The 24,860-nt window shown below is 45.2% G+C and overlaps 1 protein-coding gene across 1 annotated transcript in view; it reads right to left on the reverse strand.

The window, feature by feature from the left end:
* Positions 1–1,728: 1,728 nt before the first annotated feature.
* Positions 1,729–24,860, reverse strand: part of GOT1 (glutamic-oxaloacetic transaminase 1) — a 28,719-nt gene continuing 5,587 nt past the window's right edge. The window contains exons 2-9 of the mRNA XM_045878590.1: positions 23,766–23,947; positions 16,058–16,181; positions 15,487–15,599; positions 15,149–15,253; positions 13,221–13,371; positions 12,965–13,130; positions 12,076–12,218; positions 1,729–2,296 (exon numbers count right to left, since the gene is read on the reverse strand). Of these exons, the coding sequence (XP_045734546.1) occupies positions 2,157–2,296; positions 12,076–12,218; positions 12,965–13,130; positions 13,221–13,371; positions 15,149–15,253; positions 15,487–15,599; positions 16,058–16,181; positions 23,766–23,947 (1,124 nt within the window). The 3' untranslated portion in view covers positions 1,729–2,156. The remainder of the gene's footprint in view (positions 2,297–12,075; positions 12,219–12,964; positions 13,131–13,220; positions 13,372–15,148; positions 15,254–15,486; positions 15,600–16,057; positions 16,182–23,765; positions 23,948–24,860) is intronic.

Below are 24,860 nucleotides of genomic sequence, written 5' to 3' on the forward strand. Positions count from 1 at the left end.
ATGCTTTTCCTGGAATGTTTTTCTTGCCCCTGGAAGAGCTCAGTTCTAAAGTGGTTTCACATGGGAGATGAAGGCTGGGTGGGGCGCGCGGAATTGTCTCAGCTGAGGCCCACCTGCTTGAGACGGAGGCTCTCAAGGCCAGGTGTGAGGCTGCAGTTAAGGTTACAGGAAAGCCCGGGCACTCTATTCTGGGCGCCAGATGGGTAAGGTTTTGCTACAGCGAATGCCAGCAATGAAAAGTCAAACCCAAATGAGAAGCCAGAGTGTGAATGAGAACAAGAAGTACGAAGTCGGTAATGAGAAGGGCTGGCATTTGTTGAACCCACGTGATGGGCGAGGCACGGGGCTGGGTGCCTTCCAAGTTCAAGGTCTTGGGAGCCAGCCCTTGAGATAATGTGCTGGGCGCACTGCCTCGCTTCCACAGACCCTTTGGAGAGGAACCGAAGTGGCACAGATCCAGTGGGAGCTGGGAAAAGTCACAGGGGAGGTGGGCCAGGCATATTGGTCAATGGTAAGCCAATGGGAGGCAACAGCCAGAGAAGTGAGGAGGTGTGTTCGGGCATCTAATGTCTTTGTGGAAGGAAGGTTGGAATTTGACACTTACTAGGGGTTTCTCAAACCCCCACCAAGGTCAAGGTCAGTGAGTGGCCTATGGACAACTACAGATTCCTCCCAGGAGCCTCCAGAGTCAGCTACCCTTACTAGCAATAATCATAAATGACAGTAGCAGCTGTTTGGGTGAAGGCTTTCTGTGCCAAGCACTGTGCTAGGATACATTTGCTTGTTTCTGTCTCAAAACCACCCTGCAAAGTTTAGTTTACGAAACGGGCTCTGAGTCATTAAGTGGCTTGCTCAAGGTTACACAGCAAGGAAGTGGCAAGAGTCTGGAGGTGGGAGTGCCCCTCCTCCTGAGGGGACAGTCCTGCCTCTGAAATTCACAGTGTGCACCTGCGTGAGAGGCCCTGAAGTCCGACTACGGTAAAGAAATCTGTGGAACTCCCAAAGCCCAGCTCTCCCCAAACCAAACACAAAACGCTTTTTCACGTGAGCATGGAGGGGACTAGAACATGGAGGGGAACATCAGCCTATATGTCAGGACAGAAGGAGGGCCCAATTCCCCTTGATTGGGGCTTTTTTTTTAACACAAAAATATTTTAGAACTTTGGTAGGGACATTTTGGTTTAAAGAAGTGTCTTTAACCATTTTTTTTCACTCGTGTCTTCCCCCAAGAGAAAAATTAAATTCTCCCTAACAAGAGAAATGAAATACTAAGAACTGAGGCTTTGTGGAGTAGATCTGCACTTTGGAGGGCCACACACCATTTTACTGTCTCAGACTTCTCTTGCCCCCTTGCAGATACTGTCACCTCTTAGTTTTTTCTTATCAACTAGCAAATCCCTCTAGAGCACTCATTTTAAACTGTGGCTTACAACCCATTAGTGGATCACAAAATCAATTCCATGGGTCTCAATCAACTTTCATTTCTTTAGTGAAACAGAACCCAATAGGACAGAAACTATCGGACACACTGCTCACAGCAAGGGTAAACACTGTTGTGTTAAACTTCCGTTTCAGGTGTGTGTGTGTGAGAGAGAGAGTGTGTGAGAGTGTATGTGTGAGTGTGTGTGTGAGCCATAAATCTCTCTCTTACCTTGCTTGCCCCAGACAACTAAAGCTTGGGGCTAGGGACACAACCATGCAGACTGAGCAGGAGATTGACACTCTGGGTAGAGATGACAAGCTTTAATGATACAGCCAACACTCACAATCACAGTTGGCTCTTCAGACAACTTGATCTTTGGGGCAAGATTTTGTGCAGAGTCAAGCAACACAGAAGCCCAGGAGCGACAGAGGCAACATTCTGGCTTCCAGTAAGGGAGCAAGATAACTACGTCTCATGATCAAAGTACCTTTTTATTCTTCTTAAATAAAAACCTTAATTTGCTCCGGCCTCCCAAGGGGCTCTGATCCCAGGCCCCCATTTCTTCACAAGGGATGCTGTCCTCGTGTGGGGCCGCCTTAAATGGAAGCCACCTCACCAGAGCAGATTCCAGTCCTCCGGAGTCTCTATCCGTGGCACACAGCGAGGCTGATGCAGGCAGGGAACACACAGGACAGAGGGCCGCTTTGGTGGTGCTGGTTTGGGTGGTGTTTCTTCACTGAATTTTGGTGGCTGCTTCATGGATGGAGGTGGCCACATAATCTAGATTTTTCGTGGTTAAGCCACACATGTTGATCCGACCACTTGGCAGCAGATAGATGTGCTTTTCGTTGACCAGATATTCAACCTGCTTGGCTGTTGAAAACCAAAAGAAATAGGATGAGAGTAGGAGGCATCCTCTCAGCAATGGGGGTTCAGAGATTCCATGACAATTGCCGTTTTCCTTCTTTCCCCCAACACAGAAAAGCAAAATAAAAGGAGCTATTTTTATTCAATTCAAAAACATAGGGAAGTATGCTCCATTGATTCTTATTTCTAATCCCCAGAAAGTTTAATATGGCTCCTCCCAATGGGAAATTTTAATGTGGGACTACCTCCCAACGGAAGCTTGCATGTTACCTTCACCAGGACACCCTTTTAAAACAAGCCTCAGACTTAAGAACATTCCACTGATATGAAAAACTGGTTTGAAGTGCTTCCTTTAGCTCTTCCTTAACCCCTGGAAAGAAGGGGGTTTGCTTCTCCCCAAACACACAGCAGCAAACTCCCTTTGACGTTTCCTTCTCACAGCACATTGTCCAAGGCCCTGTGCTAGAGGTAGTGGGTAAGTGCTGTGTGCATGAACCCGTAGGCTGAGATACTGCCAAGGCCCCTGTAACCTGGCACTTCTCAGGTCCCTCATTCACACACACACAGGAGGGCTATCCCGCGTGTTTGCAGAAATGCTCATGCAGGAAATAGGAAGGGACTGCCTATCCTTCCCTTATGCCACAATCTCTAGAGATTTTTGGTTTATTGCAAAGGCACGAGACAATTTTATTTGATTTTTGTCTAAATAATTAGCACCCTTAATTAGCACTATTGATTTGAAGGAATGGGTAATTGTCATGGACTGGATGTTTGTGTCCCTCCAAAATTTCTAGGTTGAAACCCTAACCTCTAATGTGACGGTATTAGGGCCTGGGGCCTTTGGCAGGTAATGAGGTCTGGATGACGCCCGGAGAGTAGAGCCCCTGTGTTGACAGGAGTGCCCTTATAAGAGACTACGGAGCTGCTATGTGTGTGCATGTGCTCTCTCTCCCTTTCCCATACCCCCAGCATGGGAGGACACAGCAAGAAGGCAGCTAGCTGCAAACTCGAAGAAAGCCCCCACAGGAACTGACCACGCTGGCTCCCTGATCTCAGACTGCCCAGCCTCCAGAACGCTGAGAAAAAAATGTCTGTTGTTGAAGCCAGCTAGCCCATGGCATTATGTCACAGCAGCCCGAACTCAGATGGTAATAAAATCTTAATAATCAGAGGAACAGAGGGAGGTAAGATGGTGGAAGAGTAGGGGTCCTCGTTTCATCTGGTCCCTTGAATTTAGCTAGATGACTATCAAATCATTCTGAACACCTATGAATTCAACCTGAGAGGTAAGAAAAGAATTGCTGGAATTCTACAAATAGAAAGGCGACCACTTTTTGCAAGGTAGGAGGTATGAAGTGAATTGGAGGGGATTTATCGGAAGATAATCGGCAGGGGAGGGAGCCTCCGGAAGCTGGCTACCGGAAAGTGATACAGCCCCAGAGCGCAAAATCGGAACTTTTAGAAGGCTGCTCTGGTGAGAGACATCCCTGCCTGATAGGTGCTCAGTTGGCTAAGAGGGGCAGAATCCTAGATGAGACAGTGTGGTCTCAGGATCCCCGGGGTCACGGAAAGAATGGGGGTGCCTGAGTCACTCCAATACTCGGGAGACTGGCTATGGTCAGTGAACCCAGGAGTGGGTGCTCAGCTTGGTTTGCCATAAAGCAGGAACTGCTGCAGGATCGGGTGACTGCTCTCCATCCAGGGGCCCTGCAAGCAGCAGGCCCTCAGCAACCCTCTTCCCTCCCCCAGGAGGATCGGTGCGGGTGCACACTGCAGGAGTCTGCAGAGTTTGGCGCACACAAAAGTGAAGACTGCATTTCCCTGAGAGTTTACTGAAGAGAGAGAGCCTTGATCTTTCAGCTCTGGGGCTGGAGATCAGGGTGTGGCCATTTTATTTTCAGCCTCTGAATCGGCTTGGAAAGCCTTCAGGGGAAGAAAAGCCACATAGAAGAACCTGAAGCAGCTTACACTGAGCCTGGCCCCCTGGCAAGGGGTGGTGTAACTCTGCCCAGGCAAAGACACCCAAGAATCAGCACAGCAGGCCCCTCCCCCAGAAGACCAGCTGGAACATCAGGTGAATACCAACTTTATGGAGCACACAGAACTGCAAAACTCCAGCACTAGGGAAAAAAGGTATGTATAATTCAAGGTTTCATCTCATGATTCTTTCATCTTTCAGTTTAAAATTTTCCTTTTCTTTTTTTTCCTTTTCAACTAGTTTCTTATTTTATCAGCTCTTTATTTTTAAGTCATTTTTTAACCTTCATTTTTACATTTACATTTTACAGATATACTCTTCATTTCTGGCTTCCTTTCACTGTCTTCAATTTCATTTTTGTAAATATATAGGTTTTGCTTTCTTTACAATTTTGGGATTGAGTGTCTTCTAACAAACAGACCAAAATACACCCAGGACCAAATGGATCACCCTGTTTTGTCCACCTGGAAGATTATATTCTCTCTTCCCCCCACCTTTTTTTTCTTTTTCTTTTCATTTTGGTGTCTGACCTCTTTGGATATGTCTAGTGTGTATTTCACTTGGGTCATGGTTGATATTTTGAGTTTGTTCTATCATTCATTCATTCTTCTCTGGGCAAAATGACAAAAGGAGGAATTTACAACAAAGGAAAGAACCAGAGGTAATACTCTCTGCCACAGATCTAATCAATATGGATATAAGTAAAATGTCAGAGCTGAAATTCAGGACAAGGATTATAAAGTTACTAGCTGGGCTTGAAAAAAGCATAGAAGACACTAATCTCTTAGTGTAGAAATAAATTCTAATCAGGCTAAAATTAAAAATGCTTTAACAATGAGATGCAGTATAAATTGGATGCTCTAACAGCTAGGGTAAATGAGGCAGAAGAGAGAGTCAGTGACATAGAAGACAAGATGATGGAAAGGCAGGAAGCCGAGGAAAAGAGGGAAAAACAACCAATGGACCATGAGGGGAGGCTTCAAGAAATCAGCAATACCATAAAACAAAACAATATTTGAATTATTGGGGTCCCAGAGGAAGAAGAAAGAGATAGAGGAACAGAAAGTATATTTGATCAAATCATAGCTGAGAACTCCCCTAATCTGGGGGAAAAAAACAGGCATTCAAGTCCAAGAGGTAGAAAGAACGCCCCCCAAAATCAATAAAAATAGTTCAACACCCCAGGGCGCCTGGGTGGCTCAGTTGGTTAAGTGACTGCCTCTGGCTCAGGTCATGGTCCTGGAGTCCCAGAATCGAGTCCTGCATTGGGCTCCCTGCTCAGCAGGAAGTCTGCTTCTCCCTCTGACCCTCCCCACTCTCATGCTCTCTCTATCTCATTCTCTCTCTCAAATAAATAAATAAAATCTTTAAAAAAAAAAAATAGTTCAACACCCCAACATATGATAGTGAAGCTTACAAATTTCAGAGCTAAAGAGAAAATCCTGAAAGCAGCTTGAGGAAAGAGCTCCTTAATCTACATTAGACTGGCAGCAGACCTATCCGCAGAAGGTCAGAAAGGCCTGGCATGACATTTTCAGGGAACTAAATAAGAAAAAACATTGCAGCCAAGAATACTTTATCCAGCAAGGCTATCACTCAGAATAGAAGGAGAGATAAAGAGCTCCCAGGACAAACAGAAACTAAAAGAATTTGTGATCATTAAACCAGCCCTGCAAGAAATATTAAAGGAGATCCTGTAAGTGAAGACAAAGCCCAAAAGTAACATAGACCAGAAAGAAACAGAGACAATCTACAGAAACAGGGACTTTACAGGTAATATAATGGCACTAAATTCATATCTGTCGACAGTTACTCTGAATGTAAATGGGCTAAATGCTCCAGTCAAAAGACACAGGGTATCAGATTGGATAAAAAAGCAAGACCCATCCATATACTTTCTATAAGAGACTCATTTTAGACCTAAAGACACCTCCAGACTGAAAGTGAGGGGGTGGAGAACCATTTACCATGCTAATGGACATCAAAACAAAGCTGCAGTAGCAATCTTTGTATCAGACAAATTAGATTTTAAACCAAAGACTGTAGAATAATGGATGAAGAGGGACACTATATGACACTTAAAAGGTCTATCCAACAAGAAGATCTAACAATTATAAATATTTATGCTCCTAACTTGGGAGCAGCCAATTATGTAAACCAATTAATAACCAAATTAAAGAAACACACTGGTAAATAATACAATAATCAACATCCCACTCACAGCAATGGACAGGTCATCTAAGCAGAAGATCAACAAGGAAACAGGGGCTTTGAATGGCACACTGGACCAGATGGACTTCACAAATATATACAGAGCATTCCATCCTAAAGCAATAGAATACACATTCTTCCCGAGTGCACATGGAACATTCTCCAGGATAGATCACATACTGGGTCACAAATCAGATCTCAAGCAGTACCAGAAGATTGGGATTATTCCCTGCATATTTTCAGACCACAATGCTTTGAAACTTGAACTCAATCACAAGAGGAAATTTGGAAGGAATCAAACACTTGGAGGTTAAAGAGCATCCTACTAAAGAATGAATGGGTCAACCAGGAAATTAAAGAAGAATTAAAAAAATTCATGGAAACAAATGAAAATGAAAACACAACTGTTCAAAACCTTTGGGATACAGCAAAGGCAGTCCTAACAGGGAAATACATAGCAATACAAGCCTTTCTCAAAAAATTAGAAAAGTCCCAAATACACAAGCTAACCTTACAAAAGGAGCTGGAGAAAGGACAGCAAATAAAGCCTAAACCAGCAGGAGAAGAAACTGGAGAAAGGACAGCAAATAAAGCCTAAACCAGCAGGAGAAGAAAAATAATAAAAATTAGAGTACAAATCAATGAAATAGAAACCAAAAGAACAGTAAAACAGATCAATGAAACTAGAAGCTGGTCCTTTGAAAGAATTAATAAGATCGATAAACCCCTAGCCAGACTTATCAAAAAGAAAAGAGAAAGGACCCAAATTAATAAAATCATGAATGAAAGAGACCACGACCAACACGAAGGAAATACAAACAATTTTAACAACATATAAGCAACTATATGCCAACAAATTAGGCAAGCTGGAAGAAATGGACGCATTCCTGGAAACATATAAACTACCAAAACTGAAACAGGGAGAAATAGAAACCCTGAACAGACCCATAACCAGCAAGGAAACTAAAGCAGTAATCAAAAATCTCCCAACAAACAAGAGTCCAGGACCGGATGGCTTCCCAGGGGAATTCCACAAAACATTTAAAGAACTAACACCTATTCTTCTGAAGCTGTTTCAGAAAATAGAAAGGGAAGGAAAACTTCTAAGTCCTCCTATGAGGCCAACATCACCCTGATACCAAAACCAGACAAAGACCCCATCAAAAAGGAGAATTACAAACAAAGATCCCTGATGAATATGGATGCTAAAATTCTCACCAAGATACTTGACAATAGGATCCAACAGTATATTAAAAGGATTACTCACCACAACCAAGTGGGATTTATTCCTTGGCTGCAAGGGTGGTTTAAGAACCATATGATCCTCTCAATTGATGCAGAAAAAGCACTTGACAAAAGACAGCATCCTTTCTTGATTAAAACTCTCCATAGTGTAGGGATAGAGGGAACATACCTCAATATCACAAAAGCCATATACAAAAAGCCCAGAGCAAATATCATTCTCAATGGGGAAAAACTGAGAGCTTTTCCTCTAAAGTCAGGGACACGACAGGGATGCCCATTCTCACCACTGTTGTTCAACAGTACTAGAAGTCCTAGCCTCAGCAATCAGCCAACAAAAAGAAATCAAAGGCATCCAAATTGGCAAAGAAGTCAAACTCTCACTCTTTGCCAATGACATGATACTTTATGTGGAAAACCCAAAAGACTCCACCCCAAAATTGCTAGAACTCATACAGGAATTCAGGAAAGTGGCAGGATATAAAATCAATGCACAGAAGTCAGTTGCATTTCTATACACTACCAATGAGACAGAAGAAAGAGAAATTAAGGAGTTGATCCCATTTACAAATGCACCAAAAACCATCAGAGACCTAGGAACAGACCTAACCAAAGAGGTAAAGAATCTGTACTCTAAAAACTACAGACACTCATGAAAGAAATTGAGGAAGACACAAAGAAATGGAAAATCATTCCATGCTCATGGATTGGAAGAGTAAATATTGTTAAAATGTCTATGCTACCTAGAGCAATCTACATGTTCAATGTAATCGCTATCAAAATACCATTGACATTCTTCACAGAGCTGGAACAAATTATCCTAAAATTTGTATGGAACCAGAAAAGACTCCGAATAGCCAAAGGGATGTTGAAAAAGAAAACCAAAGTTGGTGGCATCACAATGCCGGACTTCAAGCTGTATTTCAAAGCTGTAATCATCAAGACAGTATGGTACTGGCACAAAAACAGACACATAGATCAATGGAACATAACCAAGAACCCAGAAATGGACCCTCAACTCTATGGTCAACTAATCTTTGACAAAGCTGGAAAGAATATCCAATGGAAAAAAAGACAGTCTCTTCAACAAATGGTGTTGGGAAAATGAAACTGGACCATTTCCTTACAACGTACACAAAAATAGACTCAAAATGGATGAAAGACCTAAATGTGAGACAGGAATCCATCAAAATCCTAGAGGAGAACACAGGCAGCAACCTCTTCGACCTCAGCCGCAGCAACTTCTTGCTGGACATGTCTCCAAAGGCAAGGGGAACAAAGGCAAAAAATGAACTATTGGGACTTCATCAAGATAAAAAGCTTTTGCACAGCAAAGGAAACAGTCGACAAAAACAAAAGATAGCCGACAGAATGGGAGAAGATATTTGCAAACGTCTTATCAGATAAAAGGCTAGTATCCAAAATCTATAAAGAAATTATCACTCAACACCCCAAAAACAAATAATCCAATCAAGAAATGGGTAGAAGACATGAACAGACATTTCTGCAAAGAAGACACCCAGATGGCCAACAGACACATGAAAAAGTGCCCAACATCACTCGGCATCAGGGAAATACAAATCAAAACCACAATGAGATACCACCTCACACCAGTCAGAATGGCTAAAATTAACAAGTCAGGAAACGACAGATGTTGGCGAGGATGCGGAGAAAGGGGAACCCTCCTACACTGTCGGTGGGACTGCAAGCTGGTGCATCCACTCTGGAAAACAGTATGGAGGTTCCCTCAAGAAGTTAAAAACAGAGATATGCTACAACCCAGCAACTGCGCTACTAGGTATTTACCCCAAAGATACAAATGTAGTGATCCGAAGGGGCATTTGCACCCCAATGTTCATAGCAGCAATGTCCACAATAGCCAAACTGTGGAAAGAGCCAAGATGCCCATCGACAAATGAATAGATAAAGAAAATGTGGTTTATATCTACAATGGAATATTACTCAGCCATCAGAACGGACGAATGCTTACCATTTACATGGACATGGATGGAACTGGAGGCTATTATGCTAAGCGAAATAAGTCAATCAGAGAAAGACAATTATATGGTTTCACTCCTTTGTGGAATATAAGAAACAGTGCAGATGATCATAGGGGCAGGGAGGGAAAACCGAATGAGAAGTCATCAGAACCATGAAAGACTCTTAACTATGGGAAACAAACTGACGTTGCTGGAGGGGAGGTGGGGGGGATGGGGTATTTGGCTGACGGGCATTAAGGAGGGCACATGATGTGATGAGCACTGGATCTTATATCAAACTGATGAATCACTGAACACTATATCTGAAACTAATGATGTATTATACGTTGGCTAGTGGAATTTAAATGAAAAAAAAAAAAAAAAGCAGAGGAGCAAACACTATGTGCCAGGCAGTATTCTAAGCACTTCATATTAACTCAGTTAATCTTGATAATAACCTTATCTTTCCCATGTATCGATGGCACAGAGGGAAGTTAGAAGACCTTCCCGATGTCATACAGCTAGTCAGTGGTGGGCCTGGGATTTAAGGAAGGCAGTGTAACTCCCAAGCCTGAGCTCTTAGCCATGAGGCTAAGCTGCCTCTATGAAAGTGGAAAATCTGGACCCTGTACCCAGTGCTACCATGGACCCCTCCAGACAAAGCGACCTTCACAGGTAGCCTTGACCAGCATGAGCTGTGTGACTACAGTCAGGCAAGCAGACCAGGCCTAGCCTCACACCCTCAGAGCCACAGGCACACCACTCTTTGTAAAGCCGAAGCCCCACTGGTAGATGTGGCTCCAGGGTTCCAATCCTGTTTTTGGTTTGTTTGCTTTTAAGATTTTATTGTTAAGTAACCTCTACACCCAGTGTGGGGCTCGAACCACAACCTTGAGATCTAAGAGTTGCATGCTCCACCACTGAGCCAGCCAGGCGCCCCAACCCTTTTTTTTTTTTTTAAATGAAAATGAAACTTCTCTCCTTTTGTCAGGGGAGGGGACCATCACAGCAAAGAAGCTAAACTTATGGACTCTTTCCCTAGAAAAAGGCTGATACACACATACACAATTTTTCAAGTATCATTTCAGGGGCTTCACAGATCTCCTAGAATAAGACACAGACGACAGGCTGCAAACCCGTTCTGAGGGACAGAATGTCATAAAGGAAGCGGGGCAGCATGAGCACGGTAGAACCGAGGTGGTGGGTACAATTCCGCCACCTGTTCTGTTTTAAAATTTTTCCTAATAAAATGTTGGGAGGGGAAAAAAAACATAAACAAAAACTTGTTTTTAAAAAGGGTAAATAGCGCCAGGTGCTAAAAATATAACTTACATGTTATAGGCACAGATCTGTTCTCACGATTTTTTCATTTATAATAAAACTTCCTACTCTGGAGAGTGGGATAATATGGATATCTTATGCGAAGACATCCCTACCTTGTGAGCTTTTAGAATATTACCACTAAATACCATTTCCATTACACTTAGTATTTTAAAAATTGTAAAGGACGATTTTACTTATTTAAATGAACTTAATGCCCTATTCCAGAATCAAGAGGACAATTGGCTTTTACTTTTGGGGAAACCTTATTTTACCCCAAATTATTCCTAGGGATCAACAATATACAGTCGCCACCACCTTTCTTGTTTATATTTCCTTCTGCTTTTTCTGAGCTCATTTCACACGGGCACCCTGATGGCCCCTGTTTACTGTGCTGCCCAGCACCTCTGATGTTCCATTTACTTCCCCACATCAGGCATAAACTGTCCCTAGAGCCACGGGACACAAGCTCTACACACAGGCAAGTAGCCAAACAGCACCATGTGACCCGTGGCTTGGCCAGCAGGTGCTCGGGAATTATTAAATGAATGAATCCTCTGTCAGCAGGACAACCAATCACTGATATGCCCCACCGATGGCTGCCCAAGATCACGTACAGCTGCCCGCTAGACTTCCAATGGGCTCTCAACTCCCACCTACCAGTTCTTATTTATGAACTAGAGAGATCACTCCGTAACCTCTTTTGTTCAGGGCGATGCTTGGAGACTAGGAAAGACCTGTTAAGAAATTAGGTCCTTGAATAATCAGGTATAATAATTATACTTAAGATTAAGGAAAAGCCAAAAGGTACCCGAGCATTTACATGAGACCTTTCATAAAGCAAGGCTCCAGGCTACAAATCCTGTTACTTCCCGGCCCACAAAAATGAAAATATCCTAGTTACGGGTCAGCAGGTTTTCACTAAGAAAACCTAACTTGTTCTGGCCCAAAGTTATGGCTGACCAAAGGGGACAGCTAAAGGAGCCAAACCCAAGAGCACAGGGAGAAGGGCTATGTCTGATAGTGAGCATTCGAAGTGGTTTGGGGACACTTACGGTTCAAGCCGGTGAAGCTGAACATTCCGATTTGCTCAGTGATGTGGTTCCAGGTTCCAGGAGTCTTGAGGGCTTCTAAGCGTGCCCTGAGTTCAGATCTCATGGTCAGAATCCGGTCAGCCATTGTCTTCACATTACCCGTCCTGAGTGGACAGCAATATAAATATCAATCCAGATTAGGGCAGATAGATGGCTCACAGAAGCATGTAGGTTTAAAAAATGTAATGTAATCTATACACTGAAAATGAGATCATGACCTCCCTGTGGTAGTAGGTGGGTGCCTGGCTGGGTGGACGAGCAGACCAGAGAGACACTTACCAGGCAGAAGGAAGGAAGTGAGCTTCTGATGGAGTTTAGTGCTCATCTTGGATCTACTGGCAGTAATACCATTCATGTTTTAACCCAGAATTCACCTAGGCCCTGACCCAAACGGGATAATGTACTTTATCAGGCCTAAATGAGCAGACTGTAGATTTAGCTACTATATAAAAATTACTGTTCCAAGAAAAGGCAAAATAGATGCAAATTAAATAAGAATGAAGAGTCCCCAAATCGTCACAATGACTTGCAGCTGGATAAACTATTCTATCAGGAATTCCTTCCTGTGTTTCCCAACTGTTAGGGGAGGAAGCCTAGTACTGGGAGGGCTGGGAAAACGCCCCATTCCTCGAGTGCTTCCTCCTCTGGGCCAGCGCTGTGTACTCACATGTGTGTGTTACACTCACGGGAGTAGGCACCAGCCTCATTTTACAGAAGTACCTGAGACTCAGAATTTAAAGTAATTTTGTCCTGCCTCTGCCAAAATCAAAGGAAGAGAGAGTTAAATGTAAGGGGACAACTAACTGTTCTACATTCCCACACCTCACCCATCAGGCCTCGCGCCTCTTACCATTCCTTAAAGAGCTCAGGGTTCGAGAGGGTCCGGGCCACAATTCGCGCTCCCTGAGCGGGGGGGTTGGACCAAGTAATTCGCACAATCTTCTCCATCTGGGAAAGGACCCGCAGGATGCTATCAGGATCTTTTGCAACCACGGTCAGATTGCCCACTCGCTCATCTAAAGGGAGGGATGAGAGTCAGCTCGGAGCACTGAGGCAGGTGGGGCGGGGCGGGGCGGGGCGGGGCTGTAACTCAGGAGAGCACTCACTGTAGAGCCCGAAGTTCTTGGAGAAGGACTGAGCGCAGAAGAGCTCGAATCCTTCAGACACAAAATAGCGAACAGCCCAGGCGTCTTTCTCTAGGTCTCCAGATGCAAAGCCCTGATAGGCTGAGTCAAAGAAGGGGAACAGAAACCGGCGCTGCGGGGAAGGAAAGCGAGTCAGGGCAGGAGATCCTTCTGGAACCAACCTCAGACACCAGCCTTCCTTCCCCAACTGGTGCCCGCACAGAATTTCTAACACTACCCATTTGTCCTCGCTCTCCCTTTCTGCATTCAACCACCACTTTACATCTGTTCCTCTGTTCAGCTAAATACCAACCAACAAATCTAACAATTTCAGTAAACCTTATTTTTTTAAGTATACCATCCTAGAGTCACGATGCCACTTTGCCAACAGGACTTATTTGTGAGGCACGGAGGTAGTGTCCTGTGTTGGTGGAGTCTTCCCTCTGAATTCCTGGTGTGATAAGCTTAGTCAGCTTGGTCTCTCCAGGGCTCCCCAACAATCTCGGGGCTAGTCTACTGGGCACTTAAGATGAAGGAGACCGTGGAGTCCCTATTCTCACCCCTCCGACCTCCTCAAAGAACTCCCCACAACTGAGCTTGCCCCTCCTACTGGACTCGTGCTCTGAGTGGACACCACTTCTATGCCCCCAACTGTCCAAGCCAGAGGCCAGGGTGCATCCTCCACTCCTGGTAGCTCCTCCCTCGCATCCAGCTACATCCAATCACATCCCGGGTCCTATCACCCCATCTCCTGGGAGCTCGAGCGTCCTTTCAGGTCCGCCCCTGCCACGGCCTGCATTCAGGTCCCCGTCAGCTCCCACCCGGATGGCGGTAACAGCCTCCTAACCGCTCTCTGGGCCTGTCTCATCTTGCCTCCCTCTGACCCACTCCCTGCTGCGTAGCCTGATGACCACAAAGTTTTGATGACATCAAAGTTTTTCAGTGGCTCCCCACTGCCCTCCAAATAAAGTCCAATGCCTCAGCACAGGATCTGGCCCCCATTTACCTCTAACTCACTCACAACCCCTTAGGACTCTAGGCTGTACCGAGAATTACTTCCAATTCCTTAAATGGGCCAGGATTTCTGCCTTGGGCTGTGATCACACTCCTCCCTCCGTAGGGAACATTCCATCCCTGCCAGCCCCCACCTGTCCTCATCCTTCAAGTTGCAACATGGCTTCTTCTGCCACTACTGCTCTCCTAGCATGCACACGTGCACACGCACACACATGCACACGCATGCACACGCACGCACTCCCCAAAGTCTGGGCTACATGCCTCCACGTAACCCCATCAACACAGCCACAGTACTTGGCTGTCTCCCCAGACAGGCTGTGTGCTCTCTGAGGGCAGGGACCATCTCTGCTGTGTTCACTCTTGTACCCCCCTGGTGCCTGGCACATAACAATTTCTCACTGAATATTCTCTAAACATGTTAATGAAGAATATATACACTTTGAGCTAGAAATTCCAACCTAGGAAGTGTAATCCCAAAGAAATAATAAAAAGGAGTCTTATACATAATTGTTCAGAAGAACAAGAAACCTGAGATCTAAATGTCCATCGACTGATTTAATCAATCGCTAATGGGACATAGCCATGCATGGGAATGGTGCTACAGAACTTTAAATGGCATGTAAAGGAATTCAGATGAAACACAAAGTATGTTACAAAACCGTATAGATAAAATGATGCCATCTTTGTGAAAGAAATATATTTACATGTGTAACTACTTAAAAAACAACAACAATATTCTATATACCAAAATAGTAACAGTAGCTTTCAGTTAATACTTATTTTCTTCTTTAGGCTTTTCCCCATTTTCCAAACTCTTCCGTAAACAGGCATTGCTTTTGAATACATAAAATAATAATACTGTTTTTCAAGAGATGCTCTGAAAGAGCAGCTACCTTCATGACAGAGGCGATCTGCTTCCACTGTTCCGGAGTTGGGTCAGTCCCAGTGGGGTTGTGTGCACAGGCGTGGAGGACAAAGATGGAGAACTCGGGGGCATTCTGAGGGGAAGGAAGCCACATCAGTTCCGACGCTAGCAGGAATATCCGGGGGTCAGAGTCAGTGACACACTGGGCAAGGGGCAGCGTATTTCTTCCTTATGTGCTAACTCAGAAACCACCATTTTGGTTTGAGTAGGGATGTTTCAGACTGTCTCCCTTATCAACTGATCCAAAGACCCTTCCCTGCTCCTCCTGACACCATGGGTCTGTTTACTTTTCATCTAATCGCCCACCTCCAGATCATTTAGGAAACCCTGGAGATCGAGTCCTCTCTTCGCTGCATCCCAGTAGTGATAGGACCGAATGTCTTTAAATCCAGCGGCAGAAAACACACTGTTATGATTCTCTGTAAGCAGAAGGGTAAAAAGTTAAATGCTTTGACAAAAAAGGAGGCATAACTGGAAAGGACACACATCAGCTGCCAGGGCCCTCACAGGCTCAGCATTCACTGGGCAATGTCGAGGTGAGGGGTGAAGACTTAGAAGAATGACTGCAACCACCAAGAACAAGTTCAATCAGTCAGTCGTACTAAACTTACATCCTACCACGGTGAGACTTCCTGTATCTATACTTTCTGCCTCCTCGGGGAAGTTTCAACATATGCTAAAACACGAGTCTACCAGCAGTCTTGAGAACAAGTATTCCTAATCTGGACTGGAGCATCGGGTTACTCATATACTGCCATAACCCACTGCTCAAGCCATTCCCAATGTCAGTTGATCCAGGGCTGGGCTACCTTTTCTGCATAAACAGTGAGAGTCATGAGGGTAATTCCCCCGGCTCCTCTGCAGCCCAAGGACTCACCCCAGGTTGGTGAGGACACATAGACGGGCGTATCCTTGTTGTTGGTTCCATTGTACCATCGGGCTAAGAACTCGGCTCCGATTCGGAGTGCGCCTGTCCCCCCCAGAGACTGCACACCTCCAACCTGAAAGAGAAGCAGCAGCAGGGTCACTGGCTGATAACGGTGAAGTCAGATGATTATCAGGAAAACCATGGTAATGACGAGCACTTACTTTGTGCCTGCTCTGTGCTAAGCCCTTCAAACACTCTCTTACGGAAAGCTCATAACTACGCACGGAGATAACTATGATTTGCCCATGCTTACAAACGAGGAAACTGAGCCTATGAGTAGTGAGGCCCTTTGCTCAGTAAGCAGCCCCTGAGCACTAAGGCCAGGTCTTCAACCCGGGAAGTCTGGGAGTCTGACTCTTGGAGGAGCTTCCCAACTGAACACAGGCTGAGGACATACCCAGGCCACATTCGAGTGTGCCCGCCTGGAAGGCAAACCCGTCCCTTCGGCACCCATCCCAAGATCAAAATTTATGCCTCCAGCAGAAGCCTGTGAAATGTCTCTGGCTTGCCAGTGACCTCAATCTGCAATACTCATCGCTATAAAGCAGGCCCATTAACCCAGAGAAATATGTTCTAACAAATGTGACATGTGAGGATGACTTTCCTTAACTTCCTCGCATCTCAAAATGACTTCACGTGGGCGATGACAGAGTCCTAGTTCTTCCCATTTACAAAAGACCTTCACACACATTCTTATTTGATTCTTACACAATTCTCTAAAGTAAGTCCTAAATCCCCAACCCCAATACACATGAGGAAATCCATTCAGAGAAGTGGTCTGTGAAAGGCTAGGAGTGGCAGGAAAGCGGTGAGCGGCAGAGCTGGAAATGAATCCAGGAGGCCTCCTCGCTTCAGATCTAGTCACCCGCCCTGGTTATGCTGCCCTGCCTACATGCCTCCGATTCTGCCCTCTCGCAATTCTTAGTAGGCTTTGGCAAGACTCTTTCAGTAGAGGAATGGCCTACACTGCTCAATATGTCAAAGAACTAAGGAGAAAGAAAGGAAAGGATCATCTGAGAAAATCTATCTAAATAAAAGGAAGGGCACAGCAATCTGACAACAATGGCAACCTCCAGGGAGCAGCCTAGGAGGGGGAATAGCGGTCAAGGGGTCTCTGGCCTACTCTAGACGTTATTTTTTAAATTAAGGAGAATGTGTTCATGTATTATTTGTAAAATTTTGAAATAATTTCTAAAATATATTTAGCTGTCTGGGATTTGCTGGAAAATAATTCACCTTTGGCATGGGGGTGGGGGGTCATTGTTGAAGCTAGGTGATGGATACAACACGGGGGTTTGTTCATCACATTGCATTATCTATTTTGTAAATATTTGAAATTTTCCACAATAAAAGTGGTCTAAAAAAGCCCTTCCTAGACAAGAAGAAAAGCTGTAAATTTTTTAAAAACAAAACACTGATGCTAAAAGATAACAAAGGGAAAAAAGTGGAAAAAGGGAAGACCAAGCTCATTCATGAATATTGATACTCACTTTCCAAACAAACATTAATGGATAGCACGAATCCAACAATACACTAATAAATACCCCCTTGCTCAAGTGACAGTCAGCCCATGAATGCAAGATTGTTAAGAAATATATTATAAAATGTGTCATGCTGGGTGTCTGGGTGGCTCAGTCAGTTAAGCATCTGACTCTTGATCTCAGCTCAGGTCTTGATCTCAAGAGTCGTGAGTTCAGGCCCTGAACCAGTCTCCACACTGAGCATAGAGCCTACTTAAAAAAAAAAAAATGTGTCATGCTGCTAGGTAGAGAAAATCCAAATGATCTTCCTAACAGATTAAAAGCATAGCTATTCCTGATTTTGACACTCAGTAAAACAGGAGATAATGGAATACTTCTTGAAAATAACAGGAGAAATTCATTCAGCCATGATGAATAAGTCAGCTTCATGACGAATAGTGACTCATTGGCAGAAATCCTCTTTAAGCCAGGAACAAGGCAGTGATACCAATTATCATCATTTGTTATTCCTCCCCAGTGTTCTATTTGTATTCAGAGGTCTCAGCATCTGTGAAGGAATGCTGTCTGAAACATGAAAAAAAAAGCAAAGTGGACACTCAGGGGAAGGAGGCTGGGCACACCAACGTGCCTGTCCTTCAGGGTGACCCACTGAGTGCCAGGCCCCTCCCATTACTTTCAAGGTCTTTTTTTTTTTTTTTAAGATTTTATTTATTTAGGGCGCCTGGGTGGCTCAGTCGGTTAAGCGGCTGCCTTCGGCTCAGGTCATGATCCCAGCGTCCTGGGATCGAGTCCCCCATTGGGCTCCCTGCTCTGCGGGGAGCCTGCTTCTCCCTCTCCCTCTGCCTACTTGTGTTCTCTCTCTATCTCTCTGTCAAACAAATAAATAAAATCTTTAAAAAAAAAAAAAAGATTTTATTTATTTATTTGAGAGAGAATGAGAGAGAGCAAGCACATGAGAGGGGGGAGGGTCAGAGGGAGAAGCAGACTCCCCGCCGAGCAGGGAGCCTGATGCGGGACTCGATCCAGGGACTCCAGGATCATGACCTGAGCCGAAGGCAGTCGCTTAACCAACTGAGCCACCCAGGCGCCCCAAGGTCTTTTTTTTTTTTTAAGATTTTATTTATTTATTAGAGAGAGAGAGATAGCAAGAGTGAGCACAAGCAGGGAGAAAGGGAGAAGCAGCCTCCCCGCTGAGCCAGGAGCGCAATGTGCGGCTTGATCCCAGGACCCTGAGATCATGACCTGAGCTGAAGGCAGACACTTAACTGACTGAGCCACCCAGGCGCCCCTACTTTCAAGGTCTTGCCTTCACATTTCATCTATCTGGATTCTTCATACAAATCACTACCAAGGTGATGTTAAGCCATATGTGTGTTTTTCATGGATTTGTCACCAGCTAAGTTGAATGTCAACTTTATTCATTATTTCACATTTCAAACACCTAAGCAATTCTGGAATGTTGCTATTTCTATACAAATGAGCAAGGTTCCCCTTGAACCTGGTTTTCAGTTATCATGGATATGTGACAGGTGTATGTGGTCAATCAGTGCAAACATTCCCAGGTATAATCTTTTATTTCCTTTCTCTCCCACTTCAAAACACAAATTCATTAAATAAAAGAAGTCAGAAGGTCAGGAGACTAGACTGAAAACATATTTGGAAGAAATAAACCCACTTCAGTAACATTAACTAATTCTTAACATTCATGACGTATATAACACTTGACATCAAATTCTCAAGAAATTATCACTCCCTAAAAATATATTGAACGTGGCATGGCTTCAGTGAAACACAAGTGACATCAGCAATTAAAAGAGAAACATTTGGGGTGAATCAATAATGTATCAATTTGGTCACTCTGGGAACCGAATTTTGGCAAACTTCCAAAACGCCCAAGGAAGGCCTACATTTGGGATGAAGGTAACAAGTGTAAAGTTCCAAAGGAACCAGGCAACTAGCCCTGGGTGGCTACACTGGGGGAGTCCAGAACAAGAAAAATCCAGCAACAAATGGTGTGCATGATGCCAGGAGGTAATCTATACTCCTGATTTAGCTACATGGCCGGAAGAAATCCCTGCTGGATTCGACAACACTTGTCTGAGACCACAGTTCGCCGATGTGATGTCTTCAGTGTGAGGAACAGGAGAGCGACCAGAAGCTGCTTATGGCCAAGGCCATGATGCATGAACCTGGGCAGCCCTAGCAGTTCACACGGTCTCTGGCACAGGGTGCTAACACAGGCAAAGCCGATGAAGAAGACGGTGTTGAAAGGATGAGCCGCAGAGAAAGCCCTAAGCCTCCCAGAGGCGATGGTCAAAGTGAGGACCTGGGATAGCATCACATGGCCCACAAGCCCTCCTACCGATGGCAGCTCAGGAATTTCCAAAGCTGAAATACTACAATGCAGGAGGTGAAAACTGGACCTATGGTCTGCATCCTAAGGTCTAAAAATAGAAAGCAGTAAGAGGCAGTGGTGAGTGTAGAAAACAGATCTCCTCAAAATGGTTGATGGACCTGGTAATGTTAAATCTTGAGAAGACAAATCTAAGGGAAGAAATGATTACTGATTGTTTTCTGGTCCATTCATTCATTCATGCCTCATCTCCTTCAAGTTTTGGCTGATGGGCACCTGGGTGGCTCAGTCCGTTAAGCGTCCGACTTGGTTTTGCCTCAGGTCATGATCTCAGGGTCATGAGATCAAGCCCTGCATTGGGATCCATGCTCAGCGCAGAGTCTGCTTAAGACTCTCTCTACCTCTCCCTCTGCCCCTCTCCCTTGCGCATGCGCTCTCTCTCTCAAATAAATCTTAAAAAAAAAAAAAAGTTTTGGCTGAAATGTCATTTCCATTTCTATCTTAACTACCCTAGTGAAAACCATATCTACCCCACCTCCCACAGTCAGCACCCCTAATGTGCCTCTTCTACTCTATTTTTACAGCATTTATATTCTTTTAATATACTCTATCATGTCCTTATCTATATTACATTTACAGTTGGCTTCTCCTCACAAAACTGTAAGCCAGGGCAGAAGATTTTGGGTCTTTTGGTCACCGCTGTGCTCCAGCTTCTAGAACAGTGCCTACCCTTAGTGGTAAGCACTCATCTGTTGACTGAATGAGTGAATTCAAACATCTGAGAATCTCTGAAATGCCAGGCTAGGGCTAAATGCTGAAGATTTACGAGATAAATAAGTAAGCCATCATCCCTGCCCTGAGGGAGGAGACAGACATAAAATTATACATCATAGTAATAAGCACAGTTAAGTACAGTTATTCTTAAATTGTGAACAAAGTCCTATGATAACAGCGCTGCCAGAGAGCGAAAGATTCAGCATGGAAGTGACCCTTGGCCGGGCCCTGCATGACTTACAGACTCCTGGAATGGCTGGAACCCAAGGGGGATGGGGGGCTGTGAGTCACTGGAGAACAGGATGAAGGTTGGCTACAAAATATACATGCCCAGCTCAAAGTCTAGATTTGCCCTGTAGATAATGGAGGGGTTACTGTGTGTGTATGTGTGAGGCAGGGAGCAGGTGACATGATTATCAGGTTTTTTGCTACGGAAGATCATCCTAGTTGCACTGCGCAGAATCTTTTTTTTAAGATTTTTTTTTTTTTTTTTTTTTTTGAGAGAGAGAAAGGGGCTGAGAGAGAGAACACGAGGGAGAGAGAGAAGCAGACTCGGGAGCCCGACGCAGGGCTCGATCCCAGGAGCTCAAGATCATGACCTGAGCCAAAGGTAGATGCTTAACTGACTGAGCCACCCAGGCGCCCCCGCACTGTGCAGAATCCAATAGAATGGGGAGGAGACTAGAGGCAGGAGGCTATCACAAGAATCCAAATGAGAGGATGGTGGGCTGAACTAAGATGGCAGCTTGGGGATGGTGAGGACGTCCAGGGAAAAAGGAAAAACTCAGAGCTCAGAACCAGCCAGGACCTAGGGGGATGCAGATGCCAAGAGAGCATCCTAAACCATCGCCACCCCGCCTCCAAAAAAAAGCCTTCAAATATTTACAGACTGCTATCTAAATTTGTTCTCTGATCAAAAACACAACACAGGACGAAGCAGACGAAGAGGGCAGGCCATGTTCCACAAGTCTTACAGAATGAAATGACCAAAACGGGAGCACTGGTCAGAGGAACAAGCACCTGGCCACGATGGTTAGTACGTGTCTAAGAAACGTACAGTTTCAGAGGAAGAAGTTCCCCAACACAGAAACTGTTTTTCTTTGTCAACAACAGAATTCCATCAAATCTACCCATAGCGTCTCTCAAGATAACCCCAGCTGCCTAAGCCCCCCACTCTCAAACTTCATCAGGACGCTCCTCCAGCAAAACTCATTAATTACTTGCCTAATCATGACCCGAGTTCCAGGACCTTCACTCAGAGCCTCCCTGCCTCCTGAGAGAAGACTGGGCCTGTGTGCCCGTCATTTTTTCTCCTGGCCACCGAGGCATCTGAGTAACAGCATGTGGAGAATAAATGATTCCAAGACGTGGTCCCTTCCACGCACGAAGGCTGGGCTACGACACTGGCCCAGAGGAGCAGTCAGGACAGCTGGCTTTAATTGCATGATACCTACCTGGGCTATCGCAAAACCCGAGCCCATCCCCTGCCTACTCCTGCAGCAGGTTTATCTTCTTCGGACACTTGGACTGGCTAACTCCTCTGCTCAAACCTTCAGGTGGTTTCCCCTGCCCAAGGTGCCCAAATCAGCCTGGACATGCTCCCAGCTCCAATCAGGTAGGTCTCTCTTCCACCTAGTGGAATTCCCACTACTCCAAACAAATACCCCTCCTTTTTCCTTCCTCTGTACTTTGTGGTTCCCAACCTTGGCTATACTTTGGAGTCACCTGTGGAACTTTTAAAACTATGCCCTTGCAGGGAAGGGAAGGGAACTGGGGGGAGGAAGGGGGAGCTGGGAGTGAAAGGGCAGGAAGGGGGCGCCTGGTGGCTCAGTGGGTTAAGCATCTGCCTTCGGCTCAGGTCATGATCTCAGGGTCGTGAGATTGAGCCCCAGGTGGGGCTCTGTGTTGGGTGTGGAGCCTGCTTGGGACTCTCTCTCTCTCTCTCCCTATCTCCTTCTGCCCATCCCCAATTCTGCTTGCACATGTTCTCTCAAAAAAAAAAAAAAAAAAAAATTTTTTTTTTCAAGGGGTTCAGAGGCCCCTTAACCGATCCCCTAAGCAAGTGTTCCCTGTGGGACCATGAACCACAAACTAGTCCTTTCCTAACATGTGGATGAGATGTAGGAGTTAGAGGGTAAATGCCTTGCCCATGGACAAAGAAGGAGCAGATCTGGGTCCAGACCCCGATCTCTTGATCATTCCATTAAATTCCCTTGGCTTGGCATTTCCGCGGACGGCTTCAACCCCAGCAGCAGCAATCTGATCATCTAGGGCACACGACACAACAGTCACAGAGGCCAGGCTTGGCGTCTGGCCACACCACGTGCACTATCAGGGCCTTAAGATCACACTACTTAAACTCTTACTCACGGACACGTCAATAGACATAACACCTAACACTTTAAACCAAATTGAGTTTTCTTTATTCTTTTTATTTTTTTTATCACACACACAATGCTTTCTTACTTTATTTTTTTTTTAAGATTTTATTTATTTATTTGCCAGAGAGATCGAGTGAGCACAAGCAGGAGGAGCGGCAGGAAGAGGGAGAAGCAGACTCCCCGCCGAGCAGGGAGCCCAATGGGGGACTCGATCCCAGGACCCTGGGATCGTGACCTGAGCCGAAGGCAGACCCTTAACCGACTGAGCCACCCAGGTGCCCCCAAATTGAGTTTTCAACCTTTTTTCACCTTTGCAGTTTCTAAAGAAAATACAGTTGACCCTAACACAGGCTTGAATTGCACAGGTCCACATACACCTGGACTTTTTTTTTTTTTTTAACAAATCCAGTGCAGTATTGGAAATGTATTTTCCCTTCCTTATGGTTTTCTTAATAATATTTTCTTTTCTCTTACTTTATTGTAAGAACACATACAAAATATGTGTTAACAAACTGTTTAGGTTCTCCATCAGGCTGCCAGTAGACTATCAGCACGTCAGTTTTCAGGGAGTCAAAACTGATACAAGGATTTTCGATGGAGCGTGGAGTTGGCACCCCTAACCCCCATGTTGTTCAAGGGCCACCTGTCCATCCTTACCCAAAACTCACCCGCTTCTCCTGGAGAGCTGGGCTATCGTCCCCGAGGGCCAGGCGGGAAGCACAGGACCGGAACTCGGCCAGGCCCAGGATTGGCAGGTACTCGTGGTTCAGGCTGTTGTCATTGGCGATCTCCTGCTCTACCTTCCTCACGACCGGCAAAACCCAGGGCTGGCTGTCATCTGTGCGATAAGCTGGGACATGGCAAAGAGTCACGTCAGAGAGAGGAGGCAGGCTTCATTCAAGTAAGAGCTGGTGCTGGGACTGGAGGGCCTTCCACCTCCTTCCATCAAACAGGACAGGGAGTGAAATGAAAGTAAAGCTCATTCACTGACTGCCCGCCTGCTCCGGGCCAGGCACTGGGCTAGCTGCATGCAGGCAGGACAGCCATGGTTCCTACCCTGAGCTCTTAAATATGTGACCTCGAAAAGACAGCATGCTGAAATGACGCTGGGACATCACAGAGCCTGACAGACGGGAAGAGTGCACGAGCGAGCACGCTGCACACTCAGAAACACCTTACAGTTGTTCTGTTGATCGTCCTAGCACACTGAGCTCTGGAAAGCCATGAGCCCAGAATCTTCCTCCTTCTGCATCTCCCCAAGAGATTTCTGGAAAAGTGCTAGGTGCTACTTCACATGACTGCTGCAACTTCAAACATAAAATATGGAGAGGGGGTGGCAGAAGGGGGAAGCCTACGTCCTCCTCTTGTCCTGGAAGAACAGAAGTGGGACAAATCATGAGCAAAGGCCCCAGGGCTGAAGATTCCAGCAGATGGTTACACAATCACCCAACAATCTATCTGATACCTGCACACATCTCTGTCCTCTCTCTGCCACTGCTGGCCATTTTGCCTGTCCCTCCTACTTCATATTCCACACTTTTATCGATCTAAATGTATCTATTACATAATACTTAGTCTTGCCTACAGCAAATTCCTAAGCCCCTCGACACTAAAAGTATTTTTAGTCCCGTTATCCTATCACTGATTTTTTTCCCCCTCTAGTACAGTATGATTATCTCAGGCTTATAGCTTTAGAGGGCAGCTGCTATGGCTTGCACCCAGGCCAGTGATTTGAGCAGATGCCTCACAGGGGTCATTTGACT

Source organism: Mirounga angustirostris, unplaced genomic scaffold, assembly GCF_029215605.1.
Source record: "Mirounga angustirostris isolate CCGP_5_RB_7025 unplaced genomic scaffold, mMirAng1.0.hap1 SCAF_6, whole genome shotgun sequence".
Taxonomy (NCBI): domain Eukaryota; kingdom Metazoa; phylum Chordata; class Mammalia; order Carnivora; family Phocidae; genus Mirounga; species Mirounga angustirostris.